Source organism: Dendrobates tinctorius, unplaced genomic scaffold (assembly GCF_039654945.1).
Source record: "Dendrobates tinctorius isolate UK_male_01 unplaced genomic scaffold, ASM3965494v1 ptg000004l, whole genome shotgun sequence".
Classification (NCBI taxonomy): Eukaryota; Metazoa; Chordata; class Amphibia; order Anura; family Dendrobatidae; genus Dendrobates; species Dendrobates tinctorius.
Genome location: NW_027361672.1, coordinates 22,904,251 through 22,917,943, shown reverse-complemented (window position 1 = coordinate 22,917,943; position 13,693 = coordinate 22,904,251). Strand labels below are relative to the sequence as shown.

Here is a 13,693-nt window from a genome sequence, read left to right as displayed (position 1 = left end):
TGTCTTTTCTTTGATCTCCTACTGCTTTTGCACCAAACTGGTTTCGCCTGCAATCGGGGCGAGGGTGTATACTGCGGAGGAGGAGCTATCCTTTTTGTCATCCACTTAGTTTCAGCCTCCTGGCGGCAGTAGCATATACCCACAGTCATGTGTCCCCCCAATGAGCGTCTTGGAGAAAAGGATTTTACGGTAAGTACCACAAAAATCCCTGTTTTAATGAAAGAAGACAACTCACACATCTTCATTACAATGCTAATTCCTTTGCGACGCCATCTAACTCAAAAAGTTTAAATTAATATAGCAACAATATACATTACCTGTCCGGCGCTCAGTCACGTCCCACGGCGTAAATCCATCTTGGGGGGTTAATCAGTTTACAGATGGAGCGCTGCTAACACAACCGCTCACGACTGTAGAATGAATGGAAGCAGCCGCTGCATGCTGAGTACCGTAACTAGCGGTGATGTCACCTCTCATCACTGCATCTGTGCTCTACTTCCATTCATTCTACAGTCGTTTACAGTTGGGAGCAGCTGTGTTAGCAGCGCTCTGGCTGTAAACGTATTAACCCCCAAGATGGATTTACGCCGTGGGACGTGACTGAGCGCCGAACAGGTAATGTATATTGTTGCTTTATTATTTTCACCTTTTTTTCCAGGAGAACGAGGGCTTCGCAAAGGAATTAGCAGTGTAATCAAGATTTAAAAAATGTGTGTGTTGTCTTCTTTCATTAAAATACTTTATTCTTATTGTGTGTGTTTACTTAACCCTTTATTTACTACAGGATTAGTAATGGATAGGTGTCTTAGTGACACCTCTCCATTACTAATCTGGGCTTAATGTCATCTTACAATAGAAAGGTGACATTAACCCCTTATTACCCCACTTGCCACACTATAGGGCAAGTGGGAAGAAATGGGCAAAGCTCCAGAATATGCGCATCTAAAAGATGCGCCTTTTCTGGGCAACTGGGGGCTGCTGTTTTTAGGCTGTGGGGGCCAAGATCAATGGCTCCTTACCAGCCTGAGAATATCAGCCCTCAGCTGTCAGCTTTAGTCAGGTTGGTTGTCAGAAACAGGGGGGACCCCACGCTGTTTTTTTAAGTTATTTATTTAAATAATTAAAAAAAACAGCTTGGGGACCCCTCTGTTCTTGAGAACCAACCTTGCTGAAGCTAACAGCTGAGGGTTGCATCCCCCAGCTGTAAGTTTCGTCTGGTTGGTTCATAAACTGAGGGGGACCCCACGTCGGGCTTTCATTCTTCTCTCCTGCTTGCTGTTGCCGGCTGAGCAGGAGAGAAGAATGACATCCGCGTTCAGCACCAGCCGCCGGGAACAGCGGCATACAGTAGCGCTTCTTCCCGGCGGCCATCCGTGAGCACGGAAGACAGTGTGAACTGTTCTCCGTGTGCACGTGTGCAGCACGTGTTGCGGGCCTTGTGTCCGTGTTAAAACGGACATGTCTCCGTGCACACGGACACACTGTCCCTAAAAACATGCTGACATCTGCATAGACCCATTCATTTGAATGGGTCTACGTGTGTCAGTGTCTCCGATACGTGACAAAACTGTCACTACAAGTACCGGAGACACTGACGTGTGAAACCGGCCTAACAATAGCTAGGAACAGTGTCAGACAGTCAAATCTAACTTCACTTTGCCTTAATTTATTACTTTCTTGTTTCTTTCTGTAAATGAAGACAGAAGACAAAACTGCACTTTGTCAATTTCTCTTTTCTTTACACATCTAAAGCAGATGTAGGGTCTGTACAGCCCACATCGTACTGCTGTCTCATTAAATAGTAATTAATGATGAGCGAACATGCTTGGATAACACCTTAAAATGTTATTAATATTGATGAGTGAATGTGCTCGGATAAGGTGTTATCCGAGCATGCTCAAAAAATATGTTTTAGTCCCTGCGGCTGCATATCTCGTGCCTGTTAGAGAGCTGCAGCACATGCAGGGATTATCTAACATACAGACAATCCATGCATGTGTTGCTTCTGTCGAACAGCCATGAGACACACAACCACGGGGAATCAAATATATTTTTCTAGCATGCCCAAGACACTTGGTTAGCACCCGCGCATGAGACACTAAATTAGCACATGAGTATGCTCATATAACGCCTTGTCTGAGCACGTTCTCTCATCATTAATAGTGTCACAAAGCTCATGATTGTTCCACTTCATCCTTACACGATGCATCAGCACACTGCCATTAATGAATACTTTATCTCCAATAATTCCTGAAAACACTAAAAACGTAAGGCACTTGAGAGTTTTTAGTCAGAGCGTAAAAGCCATCCAACCACCTCAAGGTGTACCTTTAATATGGATGGTGGTCCATAACTGCTAAATGTCTTACCTCTCTATGTGTCAAACCAGCCTCATCTGAATGGGGAGAGAAAAAGAAACTGGGCCACACTCCCTCAATGCCCCCAGTATGTATTGCCAAAAAAGAAAGAGTAGGGCCCACAAACCTTTAGTATTAATGCCCAGGTGCACAAATATACCATGTGGCGTACTTTTGTGTAGTACATATGGGGAGTGGGAGGAGAGTGGCTCCCTCCAGGGCTCAGCACCCTTATCCACCCATTTTTCCCATACAAGGTTTTAATTGTGAGCTACATGGTTTCCTTTTCACTCCCCATTCAGACGAGGCCTGGTTTGGCACATGAAGAGGTAGGACATTTAGCAGTTAGAGAACATCCATATTTAGGTACACCTTGACATGGTCGGAGGGCGCTCTTTGATCAAAAAACGCTAACTACCTTATGTATATAATGTTTACAGCAATATTGGCGTTAATCTATGCATTAGTTGCAGTGTGCTGACGCACCGTCTATGTATGTGTTTGTATATTGACCACAGCGTATTTGTGCACCTGTATATTATTTTAGTAGTAAAGGTGTGCGGGCCCTATTTTTCTTTCTTAAATTCCACTTTTTACATTGCATTGGCAACAATTCTTTGTTGCTTCCAGATCAGATCACTCATCTGTTTTGTCCTGACCCCTAAATCCCTGAGGTATCACTGTCTTTCTGATGATATCATAATCTATTTAGTAAAGAAAAAGATCCAAACCAATACCCTGTCCTGATTTTCAGCTCAGTTGGCCATCTCTTAATAAACCTGCAGCATGAAACTCTATAGATATTCCTTTTTTTTTTTCATTTCGCAGTCAAGAAGCCTTGAAAAGTTAATGAAAATGCACAATTGCCCAGAAAATCTATGCAATACCCTGTGGAGTAATTTGTGTGCAGCGTTTGTATTGACTGTTTCTGCATGCAGATGTGATATTGACGTAGACAAATCTGAATTTATGTACCCTATAAATGTATATCAATATGGGAATAAGTTTTCCAGAATACTTTCTTCCTTTGCAGCTGGACAGGACCTGTCCCAGGTCATGACGTCTCAAGGCCTAGTATCCTCCTCTAATGGACAACATGAGATCACGCTGACAATTAATAATACCAGTTTAAGTCAAGTCTTGGCACATGCAACTGGCACCACTCCTACTACATCATCGGGGACCCCACAGGAGATCACTCTCACTATATCTGGTTAGTTTAAGATTTTCTTTCCTTTTGTCTCTGTATTATGTAGCTGGTGAATACTCTACAAGCTCGTTATTGTTGTGAAGGCAATGTAAAGGTCAGGAACGCTTTTGTCACTAAGTGGATGGTGGATTTTCAGCCATCAGCTGCACTGGACAATTTGGGAGATTTACGTAAAATACTTAAAAATCATCATAATAGAATGTGGATTTAATATAATAGCTAAAGGGCAAATTACATCATGAAACAAACTAATGGCATTCAAGAATGCTGCCACTGCAGGATGCCAAGCATCACCGGCCTCTGGCCAGAAACACTGCTGATCACTTTTTAAGGTCCTTTGAACGGGAACTGAAAGCAGGTATTAGGACAGGTATTGAAGAATGAATGTGACGACAGATTGTGCTGAGCAAGTCTTCCTAACCTTCTGCTAATGAGGCCTCATCAGTTTATACAGTAAGAGAGAGATCAGGATCGTATTGTACATTTGACCGATATCCGATGACTTCTTTTTCTAACTGGTAATATCTCATGTGATCATTACATTTTTGCTCCGATAGAAGCAAACCCTTCGTGCAATGATTTGTTCCAAGTTTCATAAAAGTTTGTCACGGGTGAAACCACATGGTTGCAATCAGTAGCATATACTGGGTGTGGGGTTGGGAGATGAATTCACTGTTAAGACTCCACCATTTTTTTTATTATAAATTGTTACTTTTTGGCATTGTTAGCCATGCTTGCCTGACTTTTTAAAGGGTTGTCTCAAGTTCATAAATGGGTAAAGATGTAAAAATAAGTAAATTGTGCAATTTACCCAAAATCCTCTCCGTTCTCAATAACAGATGGATTTTCAGTTGCCTAGATTACCGGCCAATCCCTGCAGTCCCAGCTTGGCCGGTCACCCAGTCAAGGAGCTCATGGCCCAAGCAGGCTCTATGCTTGACAGCTTTCTTAAATCACTCTGAAACCTGCCAGAACCGAACAACATCAGTCCCCCTGCTCTGTTCCCATGCTGAAGACGTAACCCGGCTGCTTCTTCTAGCAGCCTGGGAGTGAGCACAGTTCTCAACTGTCAGTCTTTAGGAGCAGACCGCCCCAGGAAGGCAGGAAGCTGGAAACTGTGTGTTCCAGAGGCTACATATATTGAGACACTGGTTTGCCAGGAGCATTGGTAGAAAAGGACCAAATATATAAACTTGAATCTTTCGTTTTTCCCTAAATACTACATCCTCAACCACCCATTCTGCCTGTCCTGCCATTGCTGTGTCGGGTCCAAGAGAGAAGACATTTGTCACTTGACGAAGTCTAAAGGTTACATACAGTGAACTTACGGAAAACGTCCGAACAATTGCTTTTGCAAGTACAGCTATCTGACTAATATCAGTCAAATCAGACCAATATTGATCAAATTTATCTGTGTAAATGACTGATCTGAATAAGATCTGAATAATCTGCCAGAAAACATATATGCGCGTAAGCATCTGAATTGGATAATAAGCGGTCCTGACCAGGTCCCTGTCCGCTGCTCTCATCCAATAATAATAGGATGTGCCATAATATTGGCAGTGCCTTTCTGGGGTTTATACAATCATGCCTGGTTCGGTTTTACCACAATTAGGCTTTGGTTCCATGTTCAGACAAGTGTAAAGAGCAGAAAAACTGAATACAAGCTTGAACATACAGATATACACTTTATCATTGTTTTTTACCATATGGTAATCACAGGTAAATAGCTGGTAAAAAGGAAAGTACCGTAGGTGGCCAAAAACTATTGAAAAACTGTGGTTATCCAATGCAGTAATGCATAATACCTGCACCCATAAATGCCCCCTTCATATGTTCTCTATATATAGTGTACCTGTATGGCACTCATCAGGTGCAGGTGTATAGACGGGCTCAGTGCTTCTCTATACACTACAGGTGAGGGCTGTGATATACAGCCCACACCTGCCTCTACCAACAGCCATCGGAGATAACCTTCCTGGTTCCCTACTTTTACCATTCTGAAGCAAAAAAATATGCATACCTAAAAGTCTTGTTTTTGAAAATGTAAAGTTACTTTCCCAAAGGATAAACTGTATTAAAAAATTGAATTGCCATTTGTCTTTCATCTTGCCTTCCCCCAAAAATTTAATAAAAAGCAATGTCAATAAAATCTACAGCTTACCATGCTAAAACAAGCCCTAATGCAGCTCTGAACTTTTTAAATTTTGAATTTTTTGAAAGCAGAAAAACAAAATTTAAATTTACAACCTCATAGACACCTATAAGTCTGTAAGTTCGGGTTAGGGGACACATTGTCAGATCGGGCATGTCAGCAGTATACGAACCGTGGAATACGCTCATGTTAGCCTGCCATGAATCTAAATTTACGTGATGAGGAAGTAAACATTGAAGCACTTGTGTAAACTAAAGCTGAAATAAGTTTTTTATCATGAAGTTCTGCATTCATATACTGCTTATCAGATGCTGCCAAATTTAGTGGTCTAGCATGTCATACCCTCTCTTTCTTTTGATATGATGTTTCCTCAATTTTTATTAATGCTTGAAAGCTATCATCCAAAAAGGACCTATTGTTTCAATCAAGTTTTAAATATAATTTTCTTTTTTTACATATCAAAACTGTACTAAAAGTGAAAATAGAAATCTTGTAATCTTCATAATGGCCACTGGGGCTTTTTTTTAGACTCTTAACTGTTTCAGGAAACAACACATGTACATTAGTCACAATAAACTAACAATGTAACCCTGCCTCTGATGATGTGGAACCTTGCTGCAAACTCTTCCTGAAAGGACAGCAAGTATGAGTCTAAAAAAAAACTAAAAAAAAAAACAGTGGCCAGTGTGAAAATTACAAGATTTACTCATTTTTCATTTATAATGAAGATCATAATATGGAAAAAGAAAGTCATATCAAATTATAATAAATAAATATATATATATATATATATATATATATATATATATATATATAGTGGTGTAGTGACCACTGAGTCCGCTAGGGGGCGCTGTGTGGATGTCCCAGGGCGAGAGTATAAGCATTTCCAGTGTCCTATATAATTGTAATGTGTCTTAAGCTGAATGACCGTTATGTATCTCAAGGTGGGTGGCCTTGAGATGGAGACATATGTGTGTGTTGATCAGCAGTGATACTGCTGAGGTGCGGTTTCAATGTGTCAGGGACTAGTTACCTACAAACCCACCCAGGGGATGTGTTTTAAGAACGCTAGTATAAAGTGTGTAAGAATGGTTCAAGGACCTGTGATGAGGTCATAGTCATGTGACCTGGTGGGCGTGGATACGGACCATATAAGGTGGCCAGGGTAAGTCACATGGAGTGAATGCAGGGACCTGGTTGGTCCGTCTTGGAAGGCCCCGTTTGGGAGAGATGGGGGCTGTCTTCCTGACAGCAAGGAACGCTGTGTTGAATGGCTGCACGTGCCTGATGATTCCCTGGAGGGAATGGACGTCTGCAGCATGGTGAAGGAATCATGCGGAAACCCTGACGTGGGTGAGATAACTGAGGCTGAAGAGCCTGTGTATGCATAACCTGTGTGACCACAGGGATTACAGAGCTGAACTCTGTCATGGTCGCTATGCTGATTAAGTGAACTTTATGTTGCTGCTGTGGGTTTATGATGCCTAATAAACCGCATGGACTATGTTTACGGGAAAACCCGTGCCGCATCTGGTTTTGTGGCGGCTAAGCGAGTATCCCCTACTTGAATAACAGCGCTACTATATATATATATATATATATATATATATATATATATATATATATATATATATATTTTTTTTTTTTTTATTATTTTTTTTTATTTTTTTTTTTTGCAAACCTCTGATTCTGACTACTTTGTTTTGTAGGACAAGATATAATGCAGCTGGGACCTCCAGGAGACAATGAGCTGAATGGAAACATGAGACTGAATACACCTGCAATTACCAGTCAGACTCCAGAAACATCCCTGTCATTAAACAATGATCACATTTTATCACAGACCACTACGCTAACTACCACTTCAGGTATTGCAAAGCGATTAAGCCTTTCTCCTTTGCCTCATTGGGGGACACAGATACTGTGGGTGTATGCTTCTGCCGCTAGGAGGCTGACACTAAGTGAAAAAAAAAGAGGTTAGCTCCTCGTCCGTCGTATACACCCTCGGACGAGGGCGGAACTCAGTTTTTTGCTTAGTGTCCTTTGGAGGCACACACGTCTGGATGTCTCCAGACTATCTTTTCTTTTCCCCATGAAGATGAGACAGGGGCGACGGATTCTATTGAAAGGGTCCGATCTCCCCAAACCATCAACGGGCGAGCACGCATTGAGTATAGTCTCCGCGTATCCTTTCCCGCACTGTGGGACATATCTGGGTCTTTTTCCCCAGACTTCTATTTTTCTTTTTTATTTTATGAAGATAAGACAGGGGTAACGCATCCTATTGAAAGGATCCGATTTCCCCAAACCATCAACGGGCGAGCACATGCGAATATCCCTCCACGTATCCTCTCCCGCGACGTGGGACATAATGCCGGACTTAGCCCTGTCCTCCCCTAGGTATTGAAACCATGGGCTTGCACAGAGGCACAAGACTAGTCTGTGCGGCCCTCACTGCTCCACCAACGCTAGACGGCGGTGCTGCATGGCGGCGGATGGTCCCTCTCCTCGCCCCTGCAGGGGGGACGGAGCTAGGGTGCCTGCACTGTCCAGAAAATTACCCCATCCCCTCTACCTGGTGCGCTGGATCTGTAGCGGAGGTTATCGTAGGTATGGAGGACTGGGGAGGGCCCTGCGGCAGCATTCCGGGAGCTTCATTGAGAAGGCTCCAGGCGGAAGGTTGTGCTCACCTGGTGCACAGCATTTCCTTTCCTCCCTCCTTCCCCCCCAGGCGGGGGCCGCCAGCGCGGATGTCGGTCCATGGAGCGGCTCAGAGAAGGGCCGGCGGGATCGCCATGGTTGCGGGGCCGCCAGTGGGTGGGCGGGCAGGGGTAGAAATTTAGCCCGCGGCTTCAGTCGTGACTAAGCCGCTGGTGGAAGTCCCAGCCCCGGCGTGATGTCATTTCCGGCGCCACCCCCCGTGGCTAGGGCGGACGCGATCAAATTGAGCCCCCGGTCTCATTACAAGGTAGGCCGCGACCGGGAGAGGACGTCTCGGCCTACTCAGGGGAGAAAGGAGCGCAGCGCAGAGGCAGCGGCAGGAGCACGTGGGGACACAGGATCAGGGTAGGTGCGACCCCGACCCTGGAGCCGCGCTACGTGCGATAAAAAGGGGTTTGTTTCCTCCTCCTCCATTCCCTCAACCCTCTTATAGAAAACAGAGGGGGTTATTGAGCCTGGCAGCAATATGACCGGAAAAGGGAAATCGCACACGTTCCTTTATGCCGCAAGCATTTCCTGTGGGGCCAGTTTTCCACGAGCGCACAGTAAAAAATTATGTGAAACCTTTGACTCTGAACGTGCCCAGGAGCCCTCCCCTGCGACCGAACCCACAATGCTGGTGTGGGCAGACCGCAGAGGACAAGGCTCGGGATTCCGGCTGTGTAGCACCCGGAACCCGACGCCTAACAGAACCTCAGTGTCCGTCCTCCACTGCGACCGCGACCAATGTGCCAAGCCCCCCAGAGTGGGCCCTATCATTGTCTCAGTTCATGCAATTGAGTCCCTTCAGGCCTCGGGTGGGGGCAGGGACAGTGGCTCGCCGGCCTTAGATTGGACCTCCACCTCACAAGAGCTTCCGGCCTGCAGGGGCCGCTCTCGCTCCAGGCAGACCCGAGGGAAACGAATCCACACGGTGTCGCCCAGTCCATCCGGCGCCTTGGTATCTGTAAGTTCTGCTTCTCGCTCCCCGTCACCAGTGGTTGATAGCAAGCAGACCTCAGATTGCGACTCAGACGAGCCCCTTGACCTGGATACTCCAGCGTCACTCGAAACAAGGTATCCGTTTGCTCCGAACCTCCGTTAAAAATGAATGGAATCCCCGATGGTGGATCCTCCGGTTTCGCGCCTAGCCACTAAGACCCTGCTATCCCTAGTGTTTCCTCAATTAAGGATCCCACGGATCGCCTTATAGAGCGCTTAGCTCGCTCAGTATATGAGGCGTCAGGGTCAGCGCTCGCTCCCTCTTTCACAGCAACTTGGGTAGCCAAGGCTATGATATCATGGTCAGAAGCATTAAACAAGGTCACGCAGGAGCAGGATCTACCTGCAGAGATTTCGGAGGTCACAGGTCAGATGGCGATGGCCGGAGACTATGTAATCAATGCGTCTTTGGATGCAGACAATTGCTCGGCACTTGCTGCCCCTAATGCAATTTCTATCAGAAGAGCCTTAAGGTGAAGGACATGGCGAGCCGATTCTACTTCTAAGAAGTCCTTGACTTCCCTGCCTTATCAGTGCGGCCACCTATTGGGGGAGAAGTTGGATCAACTTATCTCCGACTCAACAGGAGGAAAGAGCGGGTTTCTCCCTCAACAAAAGGTCAAAACGCTTTTTCGTCACCCTCGTCACCCGTTTTCAGGCACATTTCGGGCCTTTTACAACCCCGGGTGGACTACAGCGGCCAATTCCTCAGCCCAGATCGAGGGGATCCAGATCCCAAAGATCGTCGGCCAAATGACTCGAGGCCTTTACCAGACGACACCGGCAAGGTCGGCGGCCGCCTACTCTGGTTTCACCACGTCTGGGTCAGTGTCGCTCACGACGCACGGGGAAAAGAATTGGTGGCCCCAGGTTACAAGATAGGATTTGTCAGATATCCTCCAAGACGGTTTTTTCTTTCCCGGCTTCCCAGGGTGGATACCCAGGCAAGGTCTCTATTGGGAGCCATCAAATCGCTCCAGCACAACAGAGTCATTGTTCCAGTGCCGGAACACGAAAGAGCTCAGGGGTTCTATTCCAACCTTTTTTGCGGTTCCCAAAAAGGACTGGTCTGTCAGGCCTGTTTTGGACTTGAAGCTTCTGAACAAATTCATCAGGATCAGACATTTCCGGATGGAGTCTCTCCATTCAGTCATATCGGCCATGGAGCAGTGAGAATACTTGACCTCAATAGGCATCCAGGACGCATATCTGCATATTCCCATTTTTCCTCCTCATCAGAGGTTTCTACGCTTCACCATCGGCGATTAACATTTCGTAGCGCTACCCTTCGGGCTAGCCACGGTTCCCAGAGTGTTCACAAAGGTTATGGCAGTTGTCATGGCCACACCGCATTCTCGAGGCATAGTCGTCTTGCCTTATCTGGACGACCTCTTGGTCAAGGGCCCGTCAATACGGGCATGCGAGGAAAAGCTCAACATCACGCTAGATACTCTTGCCTGCTTAGGATGGTTGGCAATGCAAAGAAGTCATCCCTTGTGCCAGCTCAGAGGATCTCCTTCCTAGGAATGATCTTCGACACTTGCCGAGGGTTGGTAATTCTCCCTCAGGAAAAGGTGCTAGCTCTCCGGCAGGGAGTCCGGACACTTTGCCAACCAGTCCCTCATACCATCCGAGCCGGGATGAGGATTCTAAGGAAAATGGTGGCAGCAATGGAAGCGATACCTGTCGCCCAGTTCCACCTTCGCCCCCGCAGCACGCCCTCTTGTCAGCCTGGGACAAGAATCCTTTCACGCTCGATCGGCGGTGCCGGCTGTCCTCTTAAGTCAGGCAGTCGCTCGGATGGAGGATAGCCAGTTCCTCTCTGGCCCAGGGGAAACCTTTCCCTCCAGATCATTGGCTGGTAATGACAACCGACATCAGTCTCCTCGGTGGGGGAGCGGTGTTTCGCCACCACACAACCCAGGAACGGTGGTCGCCACAGCAGGCACGCCTCCCGATAAACTTATTGGAGATACGAGCTATTCGGCTGGCTCTGCAGAAGTCTCATCACTTTCTAGCAGGCCGCCCGTCCGGATTCAATCGGACAACGCCACGGCGGTGGCTTACATAAATCATCAAGGGGGCACCCGCAGCAGAGCAACCATGCACGAGGTGGGGCTCGTTCTTCAGTGGGCCGAAGCAAACCACTCGGTGATTTCGGCTGTCCACATTCCGGGGCGTGAAAAATTGGGCGGCAGACTTTCTCAGCCGGCAGGGTCTTGCATCCGGAGAGTGGTCTCTACATCCTGAAGTTTTTCAGCAGATTTGTCAGATTTTGTCTGTGGGGAGCTCCGGATGTGGACCTGATGGCTTCCAGAGTGAATGCCAAGGTGCCCGCATATGTCGCTCAGGCCAGGGACCCACAGGCATTTGCGGTGGACGTGTTGGTTCTGCCATGGAACCAGTTTCGCCTCTCATATCTATTTCCCCCACTGCCACTACTTCCGAGAGTCATCAAAAAGGTCAAGACGGAAGGGGTGGCGGCGATTCTGCTGGCCCCGTCGAGCGTGGGATGCAGATCTAATGCAGCTGCTCGCCGACGTTCCTTGAAGCCTGCTTCAGCTCAAATTTACCACCACACCTGGAAGGTGTTCTTTGCTTGTTATCGAGGCCGAGGTGTTTCTCCGCTGAGATTCTCGATCCCCAACATCTTGGCTTTTCTCCAGTCGGGCTCAGTCAATAGAGCATTAGACTCGGGCTTTGCCCCAGGTTCCTTCAGGAGACAGATATCGTCCCTATCCGTCCTGTTCCAGCGCAGAATTGCTACCAATTTTCAGGTGAAGACTTTTTCATTCAGGGAGTCTCCCACTTGGTACCTCCCTATAAAGCGCTTATGGATGCCTGGGACCTTAACATGGTCCTAAGTATTCTGCAGGAAGCTCCTTTTGAACCGCTTCAGGATATCTCTTTGAGCTACCTTTCCTGGAAAGTGGTGTTCCCAGTGGCCATCACTTCCATCAGGCGGACTTCAGAGCTGGCGGCCCTATCCTGTCGAGCTCCGTTCCTCACTTTCCATAAGGATAAGGTGGTGCTCAGACCAGCCCCTCCTTTTCTGCCGAAAGTAGTGTCCTCTTGTCACATTAATGAACATGTTGTTTTGCCTTCATTTTGTCCAGCACCGGTGCACCGTGTGGAAAAGGCTCTTCACACGTTAGACCTAGTAAGAGCCCTCTGGAGGTACGTGTCGCGGACGGCACCCTTTCGTCAGATGGACACGCTGTTCGTGCTCCCCTAAGAGCGCAGGAAGGGACTCGCTTCCTCAAAATCGACCATAGCCATATGGATTCGTTTGACTATTCAGGAGTCCTACCGCATTAGAGGCACGCCGATTCCAGCAGAGATCAGAGCACACTCTACCCGGGCAGTGGGTGCCTCTTGGGCGCTTCGGCACCAGGCTTGAACAGAACAGGTTTGCAAGGCAGCAACATGGTCCAGCCTGCACACATTTGCCAAACATTATAATATCCATGCACAGGCCTCGGCGGATGCGAGCCTGGGTAGAAGGATTCTCCAAGCAGCGGTGGCGCACCTTTTAAACAAGAGGTGCATGTAGCTTGGATCGGTGAGTCAATCTCCCACCCAGGGATTACTTTAGGACGTCCCACAGTATCTGTGTCCCCCAATGATGCGAAGGAGAAACATGGATTTTTGTGATAACTCACCGTAAAATCCTTTTCTCCGAGATGCTCATTGGGGGACACAGCACCCACCCTATTAGCCAGTTGGCTGTTTTTGTTTAGTTAATACGCATTTATTTATGTGCTATAAGGGTGGTCCTTTTCTGGTCATGTTGTACCTGTATTAATATTTTGTTGTCCTCCTACTGCTTTGGCACCAAACTGAGTTTCGCCCACAATAGGGGCGAGGGTGTATACGAACGATGGAGGAGGAGCTAACTTCTTTTTTTTTTTCACTTAGTGTCAGGCTCCTAGCGGCAGAAGCATACACCCACAGTATCTGTGTCCCCCAATGAGCGTCTCGGAGAAAAGGATTTTACAGGGAGTTATCACAAAAATCCATGTTTTTTTATTACGTTGATGTATAGGAATGTTTAACTTACCATCTCATCAATCACATGAAACAGTGGGGTCACTTACTTTTCCACAATAATATGCACTAAATTTGGCCACGTGTCATGGCCTCAAAGCCCTACATTTAGTATCAAATTTGGCAAAAGTGTCTGAAAATAAATAAGAAATGCCTGGCATGTACAATACGTTTTTAGCAAAGCTAAACCAAAAGTTTTCATAGTATACTTAGTAATCTCTC

General features: G+C 46.7%; 1 protein-coding gene across 3 annotated transcripts in view; it reads left to right on the top strand.

Moving 5' to 3' along the window:
• ZNF236 (zinc finger protein 236) overlaps positions 1-13,693 on the top strand; it is a 235,408-nt gene that overhangs the window by 148,199 nt on the left and 73,516 nt on the right. For all 3 annotated transcript variants that reach the window (XM_073566497.1, XM_073566490.1, XM_073566480.1), the window contains exons 26-27: positions 3,391-3,570; positions 7,432-7,590. In XM_073566497.1, the coding sequence (XP_073422598.1) occupies positions 3,391-3,570; positions 7,432-7,590 (339 nt within the window). The remainder of the gene's footprint in view (positions 1-3,390; positions 3,571-7,431; positions 7,591-13,693) is intronic.